We start from the raw sequence: 20,282 nt of genomic DNA, 5'->3' as shown, positions 1-20,282 counted from the left end.
GGCTGTTAGCCATGACCTGAGAGTAGTTGTGCAGCCCCTGACATGTCTGCCTGCACTGAATGGTCTGCCTGCAGTAACCCTTTTAGGGTACATCAGTGCCTGCTGAGTTCTCAGTGGGTGAGGGTGTAGCTGCCACCACTGCATATGAGGACCTGCCTCAGCCACAGAACCACCCACAAGTGGGGGGACCAGGGCAGCGAGAGCCGTGGCTGCCCCAGCCAGATGGCCCAGAGCCTGGGAGAGCAGGGACCAACGGGAACCGACCCTTGGGACCCTCATGCTCCTTGGTCTGCATGCAGTCACTAAATTGGTTGGCTCAGCTTATGCAGCCAAAGGCACCGGCAGCCAGTGGGGCCAGGCCAGCGCTCAGAACACAGAGCAGCCACCAGCCAGTGGGTGTCCCGGAGTGTGGCAGAAAAGCAGGCAAGCGTGCAGACTGGGCAGAGAAGCACACACGAGCTTGGAGACAGCAGCATGGACACCAGGCACGCAAGCTACAGTGCTTCCCCCTCCTGCTGACGCCTGGTGCCCACCACCTGCCGTCCCGTGCCCATCCTGCAGCGGACCCCAGCAGCCTGGCACCCGCCTGCAACAGCTGCCCTTCCGCGAGGCAGTAGTGGAAAGACAGAGGCCAGACCAGCCTGCAGCCCTGTGCAGCAGCCGGCAGAAGTGGGGGCTAAGGCATGCAGGGCGGGGGGGGCAGGTACCTGGGTTGGGGAAAGTGCCTGGAAAGACAAGGAGATGGTCTGAGCTGGCGGCGGTGGGGGGGGGCTGAGAACACTCCACATGTGGCTGGGTAAGGGGAACACTCAGCAGCCCCCTCCTGCAGGAAGCCCTCCTTGCTCCCAAGCTGGGTGGGACTGCCCTACGGCCCTCTCTGCCTTGGACAGCTCTGTGGCGTGAGAACTCACAGGGTGAACCTGCTCCTGCAGCGATGGGAGGTGGGAATTGGGGGCCTCATTCACCTCAGGTGCCACTCGGGAGAGAACCCCTGCCTCCTGCCACAGCCGCCCTCCCTACCTAGGCCCCCCGTCGGAGGGCCCGGCCGCCATGCAGGCCCAAGCAAGGCGGGCAGCGTGCAGAGCCATTCTGCAAGGCCGGGGCTGGGAGCCGAGGCCGAGCGGGGGTGGGGCGGGCAGGGGGCTCGGGGCTGAGCTGCCATAGTGCTGCCTGGGTGTTGGCCACCCCTGATACCGAGTGCCAGGGAGACCCGGCCACGGTGCCCAGCCTCAGAGCCTGCCCCCACGGGTCCCCTGGTCCCCTCCGCCCAGCCACCCTCCCACAGGCACATGGGGCTCGGACGGGCGGAAGGGGCCGGCGGGCGCGCAGGTACCGACCCGCCACCGCCACTGGGGGCGCCTTACTCCTGCGCTTCCTCTCCAGGCGCCGCTGCCGCTTCTCCTCGCGCCGCCGCGCCTCCTCCGCCTCCTGGTGCTGGCGACACTTGTGGAAGTTCTCCACCACGACGCCCACGAACATGTTGAGCACGAAGAAGCTGACGATGAGCAGGAAGGAGATGAAGTACAGCAGCATCCAGGGGTTGTGGTTGGGCACGGGCTGCGGCACACGAGATGCACGTGGGTCCCAGGCCCGGCCACGCGCTCCCGGGGCCCCTCCTCCTGCCGCCCGCGGGACCAGAGAACAGACTTGGAATTGCCCGAGAGTTCTCCCGCCAAAGATGGCCTCTTGAGGGGAGGTTCCCCGAGATGACCCTGAGAACGCCAAAGCAACTGCGCGCTCCGAGGGCCAGGGCCGCCCCGCCCGCGCGCACCTGCTGGTCCACGCCCACGGCGTCCAGCCCGTCGTACATGATGTTCACCCAGCCGTCCTTGGACGACAGCACGAACAGGGACATCAGCGCCTGCGGGGCCAGAGCACGAGTGTTACCGCGCGCGCTGCCCCTCCCCGGCGAGACCCCCGCGGGACTCCAGACGGACCACACGACCAGACAGCGGCCTCCCGCCCAGCAGACCCGCCCTCGGCTCCGGAGGGCTGCGGTCCTCCAGTCCCCCCTTTCGCAGAACGAAGGCGAGGCCAGCTAAGACCAATTCCGCCGAGCTTCCTGCTGCAGAGCCCCGGCGGCCCCGCCCCCCGCCCCCCGCCTTGGCCGACCCCTGCCCTGCCCCTCCTCCACCCGCTCCCGGCCCCGCCCCCGCCCACCCACCTGGCCCAGGTTGTCGAAGTTGTACTTGCGCCGCACCCAGCGGTAATGGGCGGCCCGGCACTCGGCCTTGGTGGAGATGTTCCTGGTGTCGGCGCCCTCGCAGAAGTAGAACTTCCCCTTGAAGAGCTGACCAGGGCGGGCGGTCACCCAGAGGCCCGGCCCTGCGCCCCGGCCCCCTAGACCCGCCACGCAGGGCCTCCAGGGGCAGCAGGGCGGGGGGGGGGGGGGGGGGGGGGGTCGGTCCCCCACCAGCTCCGGCCTCCGCCCTCCGGGGCCTGCCGCGCTGCCGACCACAGACCACCTCCCAGGGCCAGAACACCCACGGACACGCAGGGCTACACACCTGCACGCCTAGAATGCCGAAGATGATGAAGAAGGCACAGCAGATGAGGACGATGTTCCCGATGGGCCTGAGCGACGATATCAGAGTCTCCACCACCAGCTTGAGGCCTGGAGCGCGGCTGATGACCCTAGACGCGGGGCAGACGGACGCGCTGTTGGGCCACCCAAGGGAGCAGCCACCAGGCAGACCGCAGAGCGCCACAAGGCCCCGCCCCCGCCCACCTCAGAGGCCGGAGGGTTCGCAGCAGGCGCAGCACCCGCAGGATGCCGAGAATCTTGGCGCCGCCGGCTGAGGCCATGGCCACGACGATGTCCACCAGGGACACCAGCACCAGAAGCCCGTCCAGCACGTTCCAGCTGCTCTGCAGGTAGGCGTGCTCGCCCGAAACCAGGCCCAGGGCCACCACCTGCCAAGACGCAGAGAAGGGACCCAGGTGGGCGGCGCTGCAGACCCGGGTGTGGGGCAGGGGCCCAGCGGGTGGGGGCGGCGGGGCAGGCGGGGGCGAGGCCGGAGGGACAGATCCCGGGATCTCCGCACCCGCTGGTACCTTCACCATCATCTCGACCACGAAGATCGCGGTGAAGATGTAGTTGGAGACGCTGAGGAAGACGCGCTCCTGCAGGGACAGAACAGTGGGAGGGGCCGGCCACGCGCAACCCCACTCCGGCTCCTCCCCCGGCAAGGAGAGCGCCTTACGGTGCTGCCTGGGTCGATGTCGGGCCTCTCCAGGGCGATGGTGATGCAGTTGAGGAAGATGAAGACCAGGACCACGTGATCGAACAGCTTGTGAGCGATGATCTTCTGGCAGGAGACGCGGAACCTGGGGGCCAGGTGTGGAGGGTCCAGCACAGCCCTGGCCAAGCCCCTGCTTGCCCGTCCCTCTGGTCCCCTAGGAGGCACCCTGGGCACTGGCCACGTGGTGGAACGCAGGGACCCAGAAGCGCGGGTGGCTCTGAGCAGGCCCCTCCCCCCGGGGGCGGGGCCCTCACCTGTTCTTTGGGGAGAAGAGGTACAGGGCCCAGGGCTCGCGGCTCCGACACCACTCCGGCTTGTAGGGCTCCAGCACCTTGTGCAGGCGCAAGCAGCAGCTCTGGGGAAGAGGGCGGGTCCTCAGGGCTGCCCCCAGCCTGGCCAGCCCCCAGCCTCTCCCTCAGGCCCAGCCTGTCCTCCCCACCCCTGCGCTGGGAGTCCATGGAGGGGTGAATGGACCTTCTCAGATCCCCGTCTCCTGACTCCTCCCCCACAGGACTGCCCTGGGCAGCGGGCTGCCTGGCTGCGAAGGTGGCCCTGCCCTCCTTTCCACCAGCGCCTCAGAACCAGCCCTCAGCAGGAGATGGTGCAACCCTGGGGTGGACGGTGCTCCAGGGCTCCCTGCCGGTCAGCTTAGGCCGCGTCAGCTCGATCAAGTCCTGCTCAGCTCGTCCTGCTTCCCTCCCCAGTTCTCCTGAGGCCACCCCATGAACAATGCACCCCAAGTTCCTGCCTCAGGCTCTGCTTCAGGGAACCAGCCCATGCCAGGAGGGAGACGAAGGGCAGGTGGGGGCATGGAGGCCTGCTCACATCCTCCACGTCGTCGTCAAACTCGCTCGGGTCCTCCTTGTGGCTGTCAATGCGCAAGAAAAACTCGCTGGGCAGGGCGAGCACCTGCCCGTTGCAGTCATGGAGTTTGGGGGGCAGCAGGGTGGCTGGCCGTGGGGGCCGCAGGTCCAGCGTGCTGCGGTGGTCCAGGGACTCGGTGCGATGCAGCGGGGTGGCATGCGCCCCTGGTGAGGCCACTGTCCCGGGCCTGCCATCCTCGGCCTCGTCGTCCGTGCTGCCCTTGCCCTCGCCGGACAGCAGCGACTCGCGCTCCCCGCACTGGCCCCGACGCTTGAGGCTGGGCGCGTGCCCCAGACTGTTCCAGCTTGAGCGCCGGCTGCTCCAGGCGCTGTTGGGGCCCCACTGGGCGCAGGGGGAGCTGCGGAGGCTGGACTGTGGGGGGCGAGGAGTGAGCAGGGCCAGCCCCCCAAGTGCCCCCAATATCCTGGGCCCTGGGGCACCCCGCCACTGGGGCCTCTCCCAATTGGTGGCCTCACTGTTAATACCGGTAGGGGGCATCTGTACATCGGTCATCTCATCTAATGTGCAGGTAACCCTACTAGACAGACGCCACCGACACTGCACTCTCAGCGAGATGCCTGCAGGACAGGGGAGCTGGGGACACGCTAGCAGGGTCAGGGTGCTGGGCAGGCCCCGTGCTGGGCTGGGGCGGCCACCTGTGCCTGCTCAAGGACCGGAGGGCCTGGGAGCCACAGCAGACCAGGCATCCTCGGCCACCGCCCGAGCTGCTGCCCCCGATCTCTGAGGTGGGGCCCAAGTCACTTTGTAATTGGTGGACCCTGGACTTGCAGAGAAGTTCGGCTGCTGTCTTAGTTGGTTAAGCAGACTGTGAGCCCGGGATTTACCTGCCCTGCACCCCCGCCTCTGCCTCAGTCCTTTCCACCCCGGCTCTACCATAAGCTGAGCTGTCACCACCCCCACCGAACCCGCCCGCCCGCCTCCTGTGGGCTCCTAGTGGCTGGGCTGTGATGCATCTTGTCACTAAACTACCTGGGCACCAAGGCTGGGCCGTCCTGTCTCCCTCTGTCCACACCCCCAGCTCTCCCCCCGCCGTGGCTGTGCCCACCCCTCCCAGCCCTCCAGAGAAGCCGGGTTTGGCTGTGCCTGCGGGGGCAGCATTCCCTGGGTTTGTCTGGAAAGTCCCCGTGGCCCTGGCTCCACGGATGCTGGTGACCGTGGCACGCGGACCCTCCACCCGGCTTCCTTCATCTGTGTCACGTGCTCTGCTTTTTGCTTTTTCGTTGTCCCATTTCTGGTTTTCCTTCTGATGTATGCTCCGTGCTCTGCCAGCTTTTATCATTTATTGCAATTTGGCAGACAAGCTTTCTGCCTGACCTTTTAGTAGGGACTAGTAGGGACTGCACACGCGTGTTTCCATGTCTGGTCTATTAATATGCCTCCCATGAGAACGGCAGCTCCCGGCTCCACTTACAGAAACAAATCACTTGTCCTCCTTGGTCCCCACTCGGGGCCAGGGATTCATGGAGTGTGACTGGGGCGTGCAGGACCCTCACTCATCTTTGCGGAAAGCTGTAAGGAGCTGGGCGGGTGGAGCCAGGGGCAGGGGATGGTCCCTACCAGAGACTTCTGGTCCCCCAGCTGCGGGTCCACGGAGCTGCTGCTGCCACGCCGCGAGTCCAGGAGGCCATGGGCCTCGTCCAGGTGTGGGGAGCTCTTGGGGGTGGGCATGGGCGTGGCCGCCGTGCGCATGATGAGGGGAGGGGGCAGGCTGCTCTGGCCCTCCAGATGCCCGTTTGGGGTCACCGCCAGCGAGTACATCTTCATCTCTAGAGGAGAAGGAGGAGGGGCCGCTTGTGCCACCAGGGATCCCAGAAGGGGAAGCTGCCCGCCCAGGACTCCCCCCAGGGGTTCCCGCTGTGCCAGAATAGAGCGGGCAGCGCCCCCTCCCCCCAGCCCCCATCATCCGCACACACACCAGTGGCCCGGAGGTCTCTGAACTTGTTGAAATCCTCCTCCAAGTGGGTGGAAATCTTCTCTTCGTCTGTGTCGGACCTGTTGGCATCACCCTGTGCCCCAAAGAGCAGAAGGCACACGTGAGGCTCCCATGGATGGGGACCATCTGTGCCAAGCAACCCCAGGCAGAGTTCCCCACAGGCAGGCTGGGCCGGTGTAGATGGAAGGGCCTGGCGGGGGAGGTCACTGCCCAGGGGCAGGCGCAGTGGATGGAAGATGGAGAAGTCCACCCTCTCCATGTCACTCTGGGCAGGACTCCCACTGCCTCCCCCTAGAAGTCCCCCTCACCTCTGCCTGAAAGCCCTCCACCAGGATGGCCACCAGCAGGTTGAAGAGCACGTAGTTGCCAAAGGTCATCAGGGCCACGAAGTAGAGAGCGGCCCAGGAGGAGGTGGAGGCCATGCCATTGTAGAGGACGACGTTCCAGTCCTCCTGGGTGAGGATCTGGAGAAGGGACAGTGAGGCAGAGTGGACCCCTGACTTGTGCGCGGGCCCGACACGGGGGGAGAAGAGGGAGCACTGGGGTAGTTAACCCTGCCATGGAAATGCTGGCAATCTTGGGACCGGAAGGAGCTCTGTGCCAGTGAGAACACACGTCCACCTCCCTGGGGGTCAGAATCAAAGTGCTGACCGCTGTTCACAGCTCTTTACCCGCTCTAGGCTCAGACAAGCAGAGAAGGCATGCTCTGGGGTGCTCTGAGCAGGGCTGTGGCTCTCCTGGGGACCACCGTCTACATCAGGGAACAGCCCTGCCTGGGCTTTACCTGGAACACGGTGACGATGGCCCACAGCAGGGAGTCAAAGTTTTTCCTGTCAGGGACTGTGTCTCCGGTGTCTGTCTTCAAGCTGAACTTGCAGCCAAAAAGGTGCATGCCCAGGATGCTGACAGCGGGAGGCGGGGGTGCGGTGAGCAGGGAGGGGAAGGGCGCAGGGGAGTGGTGAGGGGGTAGCAGCCTGCCTGGTCACCTCCCCATCCAGTGGCTGCTCCCGTATGCCTGCCCCCACCGGACCCCCTGCTTTCTGCTTTACAGGGGCCTCCTGGTACCCACGGCCAAGGTGTTTCCAGTCTACAGGTGAGACGACCAAGGCCAGGGGTGGGAGGGACAATAGGAGGCCACTCTGGCTCCGGGCAGTGGCCAGGACCTGGGGTGCCCACCTCCTTCAGCCTGCCTGGACTGCCCGGCACCCAAGCCCCCTCCCCAAGGCTTGAGCCTCGGGCCAGGCTGACCCACAGCAGGCGCTCACCAAACACGAACTCCCGCTGGCTGCCCCCGCCTCTTCTCCTGCCACCCTGTTCTCTGCTCTTTTTTGGGCACAATCCCTGACGCATCCACCTGGGGGTCTGTCCCGTCCCCCCACTCAGCTGTGAGCACGTGAGAGCACAGCCCCACCTGGGGCCTGATGTGCCTCGTGCCTGGCACACGAAGGGGCCCCATCAGTGCTGTCTGAGTGAAGGTCAAAGTGTCATCAGACAGTTTGAGGTGGTCCCCACCCCACCCACCCCCTGGGCCCCAGTGCCAGGAGCACAGGGCTGCATGGTGGGGAGGGGTCCTCCTCTGTGCGGAAGGCACGCACTCCACGCTCCAGGCCTTCACCTCCCAGCTGCCGCGTCGGGTGGATGGCCAGGTGTCACCCACCTGAAGATGAAGATGAAGAGCATGAGCAGCATGCAGAAGGTGGCCACGTTGTCCATGGTCTTCATGAGCACCACCAGCTGGCGCCGCAGCGCGGGCATGAAGCGCACTAGCTTCAGTACCCGCAGTAGCCGGAAGGTCCGCAGCACTGACAGGCCGCCGTCCGCCTGCCCGATGATCTCCCAGACGCTGCGGGCCGGGCCGAGGGTCAGGAAGGGCCTATTCTCTGACTGCGGGTCCCTGCACCTGCCCTGACCCCAGGACTTCCTCTTCCTGGGGGCAGGAACACCAGCCTGGAAGCCATGGCGGCCTTCGCTCAATCCCATGTCTGGGAGCAGGTTCGGCTGCATCAAGGCGCCAGGGGGCTGGGGACCTGCGGCAACATCTTCAAAACCTCCTGGTTAGCGGCCGTGCCACGGCTGCCCGATCCCCTAGAAACTGTCGGTGTCCTAGCTCTGGCCAGGTCAGAAGATTCTCAATAGAGGGCCTTCCCCCACCCTGCGCCTTTCACAGCTGTGCCTGCTCATCCATTCTTGCCAACCTCCCTCCCTGCTAGGGCAGGGACCCCTGACTCCCGAGGGCCCCGCTTCCTCCTGGGGCAGAGAATCCCCCCCGATTCTCCCATTCCTTTCTGGGTTGGTTTTGCTGCAGCAGATGCCCTGGAGGCAGCTGGCCTTCCTCACAGGGGCTGAGCTCTAAGTGGCGTTCAGCCATGAGGCTGGGGGGCCACCGAGCGCCCACTCTGTTCCTGCAGGGAACAGCTCCACTAGAAACAACAATCTGAGGTGCAGCTGATCTAACCACGTGCACCCGACAGTGCCGGCAGGGCGGGACGTGGCCCCAGGGAGGGGACTCTGCCCAAGATATCCTGTCTCATAGCCCACCCCTCCGACTCGGGCTCTGCTCTGTGTGTGGGGGTGTTCGCCTGACACTGGAGCTTCCCGGGGCCTCTGGGCCTGGGCAGGAGACAGGGGACGCACCTGATGACTACGATGATGCCATCGAAGATGTTGTAGGGGTTCCGGATGTAGCCCAGCGGGCCGCAGGCCAGCAGCTTCAGCAGCATCTCCAGGGCGAACATGCTGGTGAACACGATGTTGCTGATCTCCAGGGCATTGGTCAGCTCGTCGGGCTGCAGGCAGCGGACCGGCCGTCAGGACCCCACGCACAGCTCCCATGCTCCTTGGCAGGAGAGGGATCACTACCCCACTGAACTGAGGGCAGGTAAGGCTGCATTAAGGGGCTGGAGGCTGCAACATCATCTCAAAAGGAACCTAATTAGCCGCTCATCTTCTGGGGAAGAAAACTAAGACCCCAGGGATGTCCCCTTTAGCTGGGCTCCAGCCTGCCTGGGCCCCCAAGGGCCACGTCTGAGTCTCTCCGGAGAGTCCCCAGGCCCTGCAGGTGTAGGCCACGGAAACAGGGCACAGAGCATTTGTGCCAGAGTTCCAGGGTAGGAATGGTTGTGCCGACAGCACGGGTGGCCCCTCCAAGCAGCTGCTGTGGTCCCTGGAGACCTTGCCCACCCCCTCGTTGTCAGAAGACCCCAGAAACCTCTTTCTGGTACATGCTGCCCCTCTTGTGTGTGTACCTGCACACGTGTGCACGTGGAGCGCACTGTGTGCCCGCCCGTATGCGCACACCTGCACTAGTGTAAACACGTGTGCATGTGCATGCCTGTCCAGGTGCCAGGGTGTGACCTGCTTGTGTGCACATGAGTGTGCATCTGCATGTGTGCATGTGCCAGCATGTGGACACATACCAGCATGTTTGTGTGCACATGCACGTGTGTTCCTGAACACACGCTGGCTTGTGTATGTGCACATCTGTACACGTCTACACCTGCATGGATAAACCTTGCATGTGTCTGCGTACCCTCATGTATATGTGCATACATGCACATGTATGTGACTGGGTGTGCACCTGGGTGTGCGTGTGCACGTGTGGAAAGGCTCTTCCTCACCGGGGGGCCACTTGAGGCCCATGCTGCCCCGCCTGGACCTCACCCTCACAGAGCAACCCGCCCTGCCCTGGGCCTGCGCGGGGCTCGCACTGCTTAGATTTTCCCTCAGTTACTCCAAGATGAAAAAAACAGCTTCAGTGACTTGAAAAGCCCAGAGGGTAAGAGCCGAGGAAATTGATTTGGTCACTGAAAGTGAGCGCCAGACCCAGGGCAGGGGCCAAAGGCCAGTGTGCAAGGGCTATAGCATCTGGGCAACGGGGGGGTGGGGGGGGCGCCAGGCACCACCTCCACACTCCTCCTCTGGGGGCCATGCCACGCCACCACCTCTTCTGGCCACCAAGGGGCACCCGAGTGGGCGTGGTCAGTGGGTGTGGCTCATGTAAGGCGGGGCCTCTCTTTGCAAGAGTTGGGCCACAGGGGTCCCATCCTGAGCAGAGCTATTGAACGTGCTCGGGCCCCTGCTGCCTCTGGGTCGGTGGTGGTCTCAATCCCCCCACCCCAGAGCTGGTGTCTGTGCTGGCAGACCCTCCAGGCAGGAGCCACGGGGTCTCTGTGTTCACCACTCAGCACAGGTTGAGCTCAAGGAGGAAATGTGTTTGCTGAGTGACTGATAAAAATCCCCAAGTCAAAGAGACAACATCTAGCTCCAACTCCATCCCTGTGCCCCAACCCCCATGAACCCCTTCAGGGGGTCCCAGAAGAGGCTGGAATCTCGAGGGGACACATGAGGGCCATGCTCCCTGGGAGTCATGGTGCCGGTCCCAACCCAGCCAAGGGCTGTCCAGGGAGACCCGCTTCACCTCCAGAGATCGCCCCAGGCGGCGACATGCAGGGCCCCGCCCCGTGCCGCCCACCTGCTCGTGGTACTCGACGCCCATGCTCAGCGTGTTGGTCAGGATGGCTGCCATGATGCCGCGGCTGAAGTACTTGCTGTCCACGATCCGGCGCAGCTTGCCGCTGAAAGTGGCCCAGACCCGGCCCAGCCCGCCCTGCTCGCCGGGGGCTGCCCCCCGCGGTGCCCGCCGCCGAGTGCTGCCCTGGCCTGGTACGCCTGCCGCTGGGGGCGGCTGCATGGGGTCACAGTGGTCCCCGTGCCGCACATCCTGCGTGAACTCGTAGACGGCGTTGCTGTCTGACTCTCCACTCTCTGAGTCGCTGAACTCGAACTCGGGGTCTTCCAGGGCGCTGGCGCAGTATGGGCAGTTCTTCAGCTCACAGGTCAGTGTGCCCGCCTGGGGGCTGGGCAGGGGGCAGGGCACGCTCAGGCCTGACAGGCGGCTGGGGGCCCGGCCCAGGCCTGTGGGGAGAGGGCAAGACAGGATCAGCTGCTGAGGGCCTACACCCCGGTGCCCAGGACCCACGGCCACGCGGAGGCTTTGGCCGGGTGAATGGTGTACACATGCACACCTAGGCACACTCAGGCCTAGGCAAGGCACACACATAGCCGGGCACACATGCACACATCGAGGCACACATGTGAGCACACCTGGACAAACATGTACACATCTAGAAACACATGCATACGCTTGGGCACATTTGTGTACACACCTGGTCACTTACATGCACATCTGGGCATACTCGTACACACCTGGTCGTTCACACACATATCTAGGCACACTCATGTACACACCTTGGCACACACACCTGGGCACACACGTGCACATCTAGGAACACTCATACAGCTAGGCACACACGTGCACACCACCAGGACACATTCACGTGCACCTCGCACAGGTACGCTCCATTCACACACAGGGACAGTGACACAAAAGGGCAAAGGAGCTCGTCTGCCCTGGGGCCACACTATCCACAGAAACGTAAAGCGAACCACTTCCTAGTAGCCACATTAAATAGGCGGGGTTAACTTGAGTGGACCTAACCTGACACTTCCAAACCATCGTCACTGCGGCACGGACTCCACGTGAGAATTACTGAGGAGCCCTGTGCGCTATTCTCTGTACACCGTTCCCTCGTGCTGGGTCTCTGGGACCCAGGGTGCACTTCACACCGACAGCATGCTGCGGCCTGGACTTGCCACAGCCCCATGGCCCCGTGAGGCCCAGCCGCCATGGTGGGCAGCGCAGGGCTAGAAGCACGTGTGTCATGACACGTGAGCTCGCACACCCCCGGGCACAGGGCATGATGGCACACACAGCAGTGCTGGCACCCACGCCTCCACCTGCTCCAGGTGCACCTCGGCCTATGCAGCTGCACACACCACCCGGGAGGGCCTCATCCTCTGCACGGGACCTGGCTATCTAGGGCTCCCGGCGTCCCTCCTTCGACTACTCCTCTGAGGTGGGTGAAGCCAGGCCCCAGGTGGGAGAACCATGAATGTCTCAGGGGGAACCCCAACACCCCCTCCCTGACTCTCAGGGGGCTCTGTGACCTCAACTTTCCCTTGCCCTGCCGCAGCCTTAGTCTCTTCACCTAGGAAGGGGGGAGCCCTTCCTCTGGAGAAGTGGCCAGGCCATGGACACGGACATACGGTCCCTCTACGAGCCAGGTAGGGGCAATGAGACACAGGCCCGGGGGTTTCATGGGGTTTCTTTGCCAGCTTCAGAACTCCCACATCCACGCAGCAAACGCTCGTGCTCCACTGGGCTGGTGGCTGCGTGGGGCTTGTTACAGAAGGAGCGGAGATGGACCCAGCCCCTCCCCTTCCTTCCTTCCAAGGCTCCAAAGGAGAAAGCTGGGCTCCTGAGGGTGCCCGGGGCCTCCCTGGAGAGTGTGCGGTGGGGACGGCATCCAGGAGCCCTCCTCTCTGCAGGGCGAGGCTGGGGTCCTTACCGTGTTCCCCCACCAGATGCTGGATCTTCTCATAGGGATCAGGGCTGCTCAGGCTCAGGGCGCTGTGGCCTCCCGTACTGGGTGGCCCGCTGGCCCGCTTCCCCTGGGGCCCGGGGCCGGTGCCACCTTTGCTGCCCACCACTGACGGCAGGATGGTGGGGTAGTTCATGGCACCCAGCCCCGTGGCCAGCTTGAGACCGGCAACGGTGGCCGCAGCGTGCGCCGCCCGAGGCCTCTCCTGCGGTCCCTCCACGTGGCAGTCTGCATGGTACACACTGTGCACGGACTCGGCGTCGGGGGGCCCGCGGCCTGGTGAGGGTGGCGAGGACAGTGCTCCGGCCCGCACCAGCCTGGTGTCTCCGGTGCCCGGCTCAGGGCTGGGCCGGCGCGGGCTGCCATGGCTGAAGTGGTAGTGGTGGTGGTGGTGGTGGTGGTGGTGGTAGACCAGGTGGTGGATGGAGGCTGCGCGGCGGCCTGCCCGCCGTGGCCGGTGCCCGGGGCCCTGGCCGTGCAGGGCGCTGCTGGGGTCCACCTTCTTGTGCCAGCGGCTCTGCCAGCGGGCGTAGAGGCGCAGGCCGCGCCGCTTGACCTTGCGGCAGACGTGGCCCACGTACTTGAGCAGCTCCTCGTAGCAGCTGCCTGGCTCCGAGAAGCTGGCCAGCGTGCTGTCGTTGGAGAGGTAGCGGGCACGCTGCTCCCGCATCAGCTGGTTCTCCCGCTGCTTCGTCTCCGAGAACTGCGTGGCGATCACCACCAGACACAGGTTGATCATGAAGAAGGAGCCCACCTGCGGCGGGCGGGCGGCGGTGAGCCTCCCGGCGGCCCGTCCCCAGCCTCGCTCCCCCAGCCGCGTGCCCCGGGGAGGCCGGGGAAGAAGGGTCCCATCTGCCCCGGGGCGTCGGGGTCAGGAGACCACAACAGCAATCCAGTCCCCAACGAGAGAACTACTGCACACCCCTACCGTGCACCACCTGTTCTAGGGACCAGGGACATGCCACGAGTGTGGCTGGTGGGGGCCCTGCTGATTCTATGCTGAGCCCCAGCATCTGGGATGGGCAGTGCACAGTAGGTGCTTTTTGCCTGTTTGTGAACAAATGGAGGACATGTGAGAACACCCTCCTTCCTGGTCACCTGTGGGGTTTGCTCCCTCCTCCTTTAGGTCTGTCCCCAATGAAACCCTCTCGACTGTCCTGCCCCCTTCCCTCTGGGTGGGACCTTCCCTGACCCCTGCAGCTTCATCTTCCTCCTTGGCAAGTTCGCCATGTGACACTCTCCTCTGCTCACGCTCTGAGACAAGGAGGTGTCTGCCCGTTTCTGTTCACTGCTGGGTCCTCGCAGAGCCTGCCCCCGACACCACAGGCCACTGGGAGGACCAAATGAAGGCCACACCTAGGGCCACCTACACTGTGGAGTGTTGTGACCCCAAGAGATGGTCCTGACTCCTCTGCAGCTTCTAGACAGAACTTGGCCACAGGAGGGTGTGGGGCGCTGTCCAAAGCCTCCTGGAGGTGGACTCTCCCCTCCTCACCCACGCTGGCTTCTGTCCTCCCACCCCGGCCCACTTCCTCCCACAGGGGACTAGACAGAAGACCCTTGCCCCACCGCGGCCCCGGTGGCAGCCCCGGGTCTCTGCTGCCCCCGCCCTGTGGCTCGGCCAAGCACAGGGACCCATGAGGGCCAGCAAAGGCCAGGGTGGCGTGGCTTGCAGGGGCACAAGCAGGCTCACGGCTGGACCCTGGGGGCAGGACAACGCACAGTAACAGGAGCTCAGGGATCCGAGATCAGCTGTCACAATGCAGGGACGTCCCCACCCACTAACACCGTGGCTGTGAAGCCCTGCCCCTGCCCCGCCCCAGCCTGCCCGGTGACTCGCCTGACGCCCACACTCACAATGATGAGCAAGATGAAGTAGATGAAGTTGTAGAAGGAGTGGGCGTCCATGACGTAGTACATGATATCCACCCAGCCCTCCAGCGTGATCACCTGGGGGGGCAGGCAGCTGGACACACGGACGGCCCAGGGAGGGGGCGGGGCCCTCACCCGCGTCCCCTTGGGGCCTGGCTGCAGGGCTGACAGGCAAGTCAGCTGTGCCCCAGCACCAACCCCCAGGGCCCTGCATGCTTGGTGCCCAACAAGGTGGGGAAAACACAGCCACGGGCCATCAGCTCGCAGAGCTGGAGCCCACCTGGAAGATGGCGATCCAGGCATAGCCGATGTTGTCGAAGTTGATGGCGCCGTTGTGGGGGTTGGAGTCGCCTGAGCGGCAGACGTTGTAGTACTGGTTCCAGTTGATGCAGGCGTTGTGGCCGGTGCCACCCGTGCCCTCGGCCGGTGGCTGCCCGTAGGCCTCCCAGCCCAGTGTGCACTCCACACGCAGCTCGCGGCGGCTTGGGATGTGCGAGCACTTCTGCATGCCGTTGTCCCGGCGCGAGGAGCAGATGAAGGGGTTCTCCTCGCCCTCCTCCGTCTGGTAGTAGGGCCGCAGGAAGGTGAGGTTGTTGTTCCTGGGGGTGTGCGGCCAGGGGTGTGGGAAGGCGCACAGAGACAGACAGATAGAGAGAGAGACAAAGACACGGAGTGAGAGAAAGAAATGCAGAGACAGAGAGACACAGAAAGAGAGAGAGTGAGCAAGAGACAGAGTGGTGGACAGAAAGAGACAGTGAAACAGAGACATAGAAAAATAGGGAGAGACAGAGAAGCAGACAGACAAGGAAAACAGGCACGTTAACAGAAAAAGAGACAGAAATAGACCTAAAAATAACAGTAAGAAACACAGACTAAGAAAACAGAACCCCAGGATCAAGCTATGGATATTCCAGAAAGGGTGCCCCTGGGGCACAGCTGGAGCAGAGGAGCCTCTGGGGCAGGGCTGGAGAGGAGGAGCCTCTGGGGCAGGGCTGGAGAGGAGGAGCCTCTGGGGCAGGGCTGGAGAGGAGGAGCCTCTGGGGCAGGGCTGGAGAGGAGGAGCCTCTGGGGCGGGGCAGGAGGAGGGGGGGAGCCCACTGGGGCAGGGCTGGAGGGAGGAGCTTCTGGGGGCAGGGCTGGAGGGAGGAGCCCACTGGGGGCAGGGCTGGAGGGAGGAGCTTCTGGGGGCAGGTCTGGAGGGAGGAGCTTCTGGGGGCAGGGCTGGAGGGAGGAGCTTCTGGGGGCAGGGCTGGAGGGAGGAGCTTCTGGGGGCAGGGCTGGAGGGAGGAGCTTCTGGGGGCAGGGCTGGAGGGAGGAGCTTCTGGGGACAGGGCTGGAGGGAGGAGCTTCTGGGGGCAGGGCTGGAGGGAGGAGCTTCTGGGGCAGGGCTGGAGGGAGGAGCTTCTGGGGGCAGGGCTGGAGAGGAGGAGCTTCTGGGGGCAGGGCTGGAGAGGAGGAGCTTCTGGGGGCAGGGCTGGAGGGAGGAGCTTCTGGGGGCAGGGCTGGAGGGAGGAGCTTCTGGGGGCAGGGCTGGAGGGGAGGAGCTTCTGGGGGCAGGGCTGGAGGGAGGAGCTTCTGGGGGCAGGGCTGGAGGGAGGAGCTTCTGGGGGCAGGGCTGGAGGGAGGAGCTTCTGGGGGCAGGGCTGGAGGGAGGAGCTTCTGGGGCAGAACTGGAGGGAGGAGCTTCTGGGGGCAGGGCTGGAGGGAGGAGCTTCTGGGGGCAGGGCTGGAGGGAGGAGCTTCTGGGGGCAGGGCTGGAGGGAGGAGCTTCTGGGGGCAGGGGCTGGAGGGAGGAGCTTCGGGGGGCAGGGCTGGAGGGAGGAGCTTCTGGGGGCAGAGCTGGAGGGAGGAGCTTCTGGGGGCAGAGCTGGAGGGAGGAGCTTCTGGGGGCGGGGCTGGAGGGAGGAGCTTCTGGGGGCGGGGGTGGAGGGAGGAGCTTCGGGGGGCAGGGGTGGAGGGAGGAGCTTCTGGGGGCAGAGCTGGAGGGAGGAGCTTCTGGGGGCAGGGATGGAGGGAGGAGCTTCTGGGGGCAGGGCTGGAGGGAGGAGCTTCTGGGGGCAGAGCTGGAGGGAGGAGCTTCTGGGGGCAGAGCTGGAGGGAGGAGCTTCTGGGGGCGGGGCTGGAGAGGAGGAGCTTCTGGGGGCAGGGCTGGAGAGGAGCAGCCTCTGGGGTGGGGCTGAAGAGGAGGAGCCCGCTAGGGGCAGGCCACCCGGAAGAGCTGGTGTTAGGGGCATGACTTGCGGGGTTGGGCAGGGCCTACGCACCTGGCGAAGGTGCTGTCCAGGAAGCAGCGGTTGCGAAGCAGGCCCGCCCAGAGCTGGACTCCCACGATACCGAAGATGAAAAACACAAAGAAGCACAGCAGAAGAACGTTCCCAAGCATAGGCAGTGTGTCCAGCAGCAGGGTGACCAGGATCCGCATGCCTGCAGGTGTCAGGGCAGGTGGTCAGCACGGCGGAGCCCTCCTGGGTGTCCCCGAGGCCCCCAGCCCCTCCTGTGAGCCCTGAGCCCTCCCGCCGTGCACAAACGGGTCTCAGTGAGTCTGCGGGGGCCCTGCGCCGGTCCCCGACACGTCCAGCAGGCCCCGAGGGGCAGTGATGCCTCTGGGTCAGGCCCACATGGAGAGGAGCAAGGCTATGGCCCCAGAGGGTCTCAGGGTAGGTGGGTCCCTGCTCCTTTTGAATCACGGCTGGGACCGTGCCACAGCCAGGCTCTGTCATGAGAGCAGCAGCCTCGGCCCTCAGCAGCTGGGCTGGGCTGTCTCCATGCTCAGGAGCCTGAGGGTCCTGCAGCAGGTATGGGGCTTGGGAGCAGCATTTCTTTCCACTCCCCGTGTCACGCTGGAGCATGGGGGGGAGGCCAAGGAGCTGCTCAGACCCCCAGGGCAGGTGGCGGCTTTTCAAAAGGCAGCTTTGAAGCCCTTGTTCCTGGGGCCGGGGGCTGTATGAATGCAAATTAATCCAGGGAGGTCTGCGGGGGTCCCCCCCCCACGCCGCTTGCTCCCCCTCCTGCCCTCGGACCTGCCCCCTCCTGGACCTCGGTGAGGATAAGGCCCCGGGCTGAGGCTGCAGACAGAGCCCTGGGCCCATGGGTGGGGGAGGGGCAGGTGCTGAGGCCTCATGGAGCAGTGCCCCGGTGGTGGCGGATGTGGGATGGGCCCTTGGGATCACAGAGGTGAACCCCAGTGGAAGGGCACTGAAGTTTCAGAAACAGTCAAGAGGAAGGTCCATCTGGGACAATCATTGAGCACTGTCCTGGCCAGATAGCAACTGGCTCCAAAGCCACAGATGGTCTGGGGTCAGAGTGGACCCCAGGCAGCCAGAACGAGACATGGCCCTCAATGCAACCCATGGGGCTGATCACGAGGAACATGTGGTCCTGTCTGGGGGAAGCACCCTGTTTGGGACAGAGCAGGTCCCAGAAAGCGGCCAGGCTGCCGGTGGCAATTCTGGCCACCGTGGGCATTGAGCCTGAAAAGCGAACCCCTGCAGCAGGGGCCGTGTGGTGACTTCACCGTCTGAGAGGTGGGCCCAGGAGAGCACACCACGGACGCGGTGGGCGCATGCAGAGCCGAGAACCACACGCATCACTCCACCTCACACACAGCCATCCTGGGGGCGGGTACCACTAGTGTTCTGTTGTTACAGCTGGGGAAACTGAGGCTCGGAAAGGTTCAGTAACTTGCAAAGACCCGAGAGTAAAGCCAGGAGGGCAGGTGGAAGGAAGGCCCAGGGGTCCCACAGCATGACCTTGACCCACCAGCCCTTTGGTGGAGCTTTCGGCACTAGCGGGTGGGGAAGCACCCCACCCTGGGGTGTGTGACTTCTCAGGAAGGCTGCAGGACAAGCCCCGACCACCTGGGCCTGGGTGCTGAGGCCACCAGGACCCAAGCCAGGCAGCCAGAAAAGCTGTGCGCACACCCACATGGTACACGCACACACGTATGCACACATACCTTACACAGTCACATGGGCACTGTCCCCTGCTCACCCCCAAGAACAGTAATAGCTGAATTCAGCCACAGCGCTGAACTCTGAAGACACAATAAAATCCCAAACCACCCCACGTGGGCAGACGACCAGCATGAGGACAAGCTATCTTCCAAGAGAGCAGCCACATGACTTCCCAGAAGCTTCTCCATGCTTCCCTGCAGCACCAGACCCCTCTGGGGGAAGTCAGACGTGGCAATCACTGGGATAGGACACCCCTCCCACCCCTCCACCAGCATCACCCCAAATGCTGTACAGATGAGGAGTCTGAGGTTCAGAGTAGCTCCTGTCACTCAGCAGCACTGTATGGAGTCAGGAGCCCATAGCCTGCCCAACACACCCCAGCTCTGTCCTCCCCAGAGAAGCAGCAGCAAATCCTCAAGGGCCCAAGGTGAGTTGCAGGAGGTCAGCCCTGCCTCCCTGGCCCTGGAGTCTGGGCTCGGGCCAGCTCACCCAGAAGCCATACGGGCAGTGCGGCCTCCTAGTTGTGCCCCAGTGGGCCCTCGAGAGCTCTCACCAGGGCTGGCAGGACATGCAGGCCTGGCCCAGGCCCCAGGGGGTGACTTACTGGGCACGCGGTTGATGGCGCGGAGGGGCCGCAGCACGCGCACCGTCCGGATGGCCGAGAGACTCACGTTGTGTCCATCCAGAGAGTACTCCATCATGCTGGGGGAGGGGCAGAAACGGGACGCTCAGGTGGTCAGCTGGCAGGCGGGTTCAGCGCTCTTTCCAGGGCAGCCTGCCAGCTGAAGCCAGGGGGCCCAGGGCAAGTGACCACGTGTTGGAGGCGTGGTCCCCACACTGCACCGGGCCAGGCTGGGCCCTGAGGCAGAGGGAGCACGACTCTGGGTCACCACTGCCACCCTCGCCGCTCACAGACTGCCCCGTCTGTCCCACTGTCCCTGCTGCTGGCACAGGGGGCCCAAGGACAAGTGTCCTGGCCCCAGCACCCCTCCCCCGGCCACCCCCCCCAGACCCGGCTCCACCCGGACTCCTCCAGAGTGCACCTTTCCCGTCCCGCTTCCTTGGGGGGGCCCAGGGGCCGCCTGTGAGGTCGGGGGGACAGTGGGGCCACCAGCCAGGCTTAGTCAGGCGCAGGGTCCCTCAGGCCAGCCCTGGCTTTGCAGAGCTTGTCTGCAGCGGGGCAACAGGGTGTGAGGGCCGCACCCCGCCATGACAATGAAGAAGTCCAGCCGGTTCCATGTGTCGCCCAGGTAGCACTTCTGTCCGAACAGCCCCAGGGCGATCATCTTGATGACCATCTCCACGGCGAAGAAGGCGAAGATGAAGTCGTCAAAGGCCTGGCGGGAGGAGGGGCCTGAGAGCTAGGACCGGACTGCCCCTCTGCACCAGGGGTTGGGGAGGCGGGAGCATCCCTAGGGGTCATTAGTGACAAGCAGGGCCAGCCCAGCCCAGCGACCGCCTGTCCGGGCGCCCCCACCTCCAGGATGCTGCAGCGCTCCGAGCGGCACTCGACGTCCTCACAGGGCCGGAACATGCCCAGGGTCACGCAGTTGAGCATGATGACCAGCATGCTGATGTGCTCGAACCACGTGCGGGCCGGCAGCCAAGTTAAGGGTTGATGCAGGAGACTGGGAAATGGCCGCGGGGGAGTGGGGGAAGCCAGACCCTAAGACCCACCTCCAACACCCCCATATCTGCCACGGTGCCCACAGGAACCCGTCATGTGCCAAGCCCTCAACGCCCCTGTGCCTGTCCCATCAGTTGGGTGGTAAGGAACAGAGCCCCAACACCAGCCACTGCGTGCAGGGCCAGCACGCCCCTCATACAGTCCTCTGGACACCACTGCCAAACCCTTGTGTACAGAGGAGAAACCGAGGCACAGAGTGGGACCCTGAATGGAGGCTGGAGGCCAGCAACTGCCCCTCCACCAGGCTTCCTCCAGTCCACTAAAATGGAG

The 20,282-nt window shown here is 64.6% G+C and overlaps 1 protein-coding gene across 3 annotated transcripts in view; it reads right to left on the bottom strand.

Moving 5' to 3' along the window:
- CACNA1H (calcium voltage-gated channel subunit alpha1 H) overlaps positions 1 to 19,934 on the bottom strand; it is a 28,226-nt gene extending 8,292 nt beyond the window's left edge. Inside the window, exons 1-23 of one of the 3 annotated variants that reach the window (XM_087449333.1) lie at positions 19,803 to 19,934; positions 19,529 to 19,662; positions 18,930 to 19,027; positions 16,637 to 16,796; positions 14,653 to 14,971; positions 14,358 to 14,450; positions 12,468 to 13,254; positions 10,532 to 10,974; positions 8,695 to 8,846; positions 7,718 to 7,903; positions 6,845 to 6,962; positions 6,369 to 6,524; positions 6,043 to 6,133; positions 5,685 to 5,893; positions 4,068 to 4,478; positions 3,497 to 3,597; positions 3,204 to 3,327; positions 3,055 to 3,123; positions 2,729 to 2,913; positions 2,508 to 2,634; positions 2,165 to 2,290; positions 1,772 to 1,861; positions 1,338 to 1,557 (exon numbers count right to left, since the gene is read on the bottom strand). In XM_087449333.1, coding sequence (XP_087305459.1) covers positions 1,338 to 1,557; positions 1,772 to 1,861; positions 2,165 to 2,290; positions 2,508 to 2,634; positions 2,729 to 2,913; positions 3,055 to 3,123; positions 3,204 to 3,327; positions 3,497 to 3,597; positions 4,068 to 4,478; positions 5,685 to 5,893; positions 6,043 to 6,133; positions 6,369 to 6,524; positions 6,845 to 6,962; positions 7,718 to 7,903; positions 8,695 to 8,846; positions 10,532 to 10,974; positions 12,468 to 13,254; positions 14,358 to 14,450; positions 14,653 to 14,971; positions 16,637 to 16,796; positions 18,930 to 19,027; positions 19,529 to 19,662; positions 19,803 to 19,895 — 4,492 coding nt within the window. In that variant the 5' untranslated portion in view covers positions 19,896 to 19,934. The remainder of the gene's footprint in view (positions 1 to 1,337; positions 1,558 to 1,771; positions 1,862 to 2,164; positions 2,291 to 2,507; positions 2,635 to 2,728; positions 2,914 to 3,054; positions 3,124 to 3,203; positions 3,328 to 3,496; positions 3,598 to 4,067; positions 4,479 to 5,684; positions 5,894 to 6,042; positions 6,134 to 6,368; positions 6,525 to 6,844; positions 6,963 to 7,717; positions 7,904 to 8,694; positions 8,847 to 10,531; positions 10,975 to 12,467; positions 13,255 to 14,357; positions 14,451 to 14,652; positions 14,972 to 16,636; positions 16,797 to 18,929; positions 19,028 to 19,528; positions 19,663 to 19,802) is intronic. The other 2 variants (XM_087449334.1, XM_087449335.1) reach the window with 2 other exon arrangements.
- Positions 19,935 to 20,282: the final 348 nt, after the last annotated feature.

The sequence above is a fragment of the Ceratotherium simum genome, chromosome 26 (genome assembly GCF_057802395.1).
Source record: "Ceratotherium simum simum isolate JZ-2026a chromosome 26, ASM5780239v1, whole genome shotgun sequence".
Taxonomy (NCBI): domain Eukaryota; kingdom Metazoa; phylum Chordata; class Mammalia; order Perissodactyla; family Rhinocerotidae; genus Ceratotherium; species Ceratotherium simum.
The sequence above is the reverse complement of the archived record's forward strand: the minus strand, read 5'-3'. Positions and strand labels throughout refer to the sequence as shown.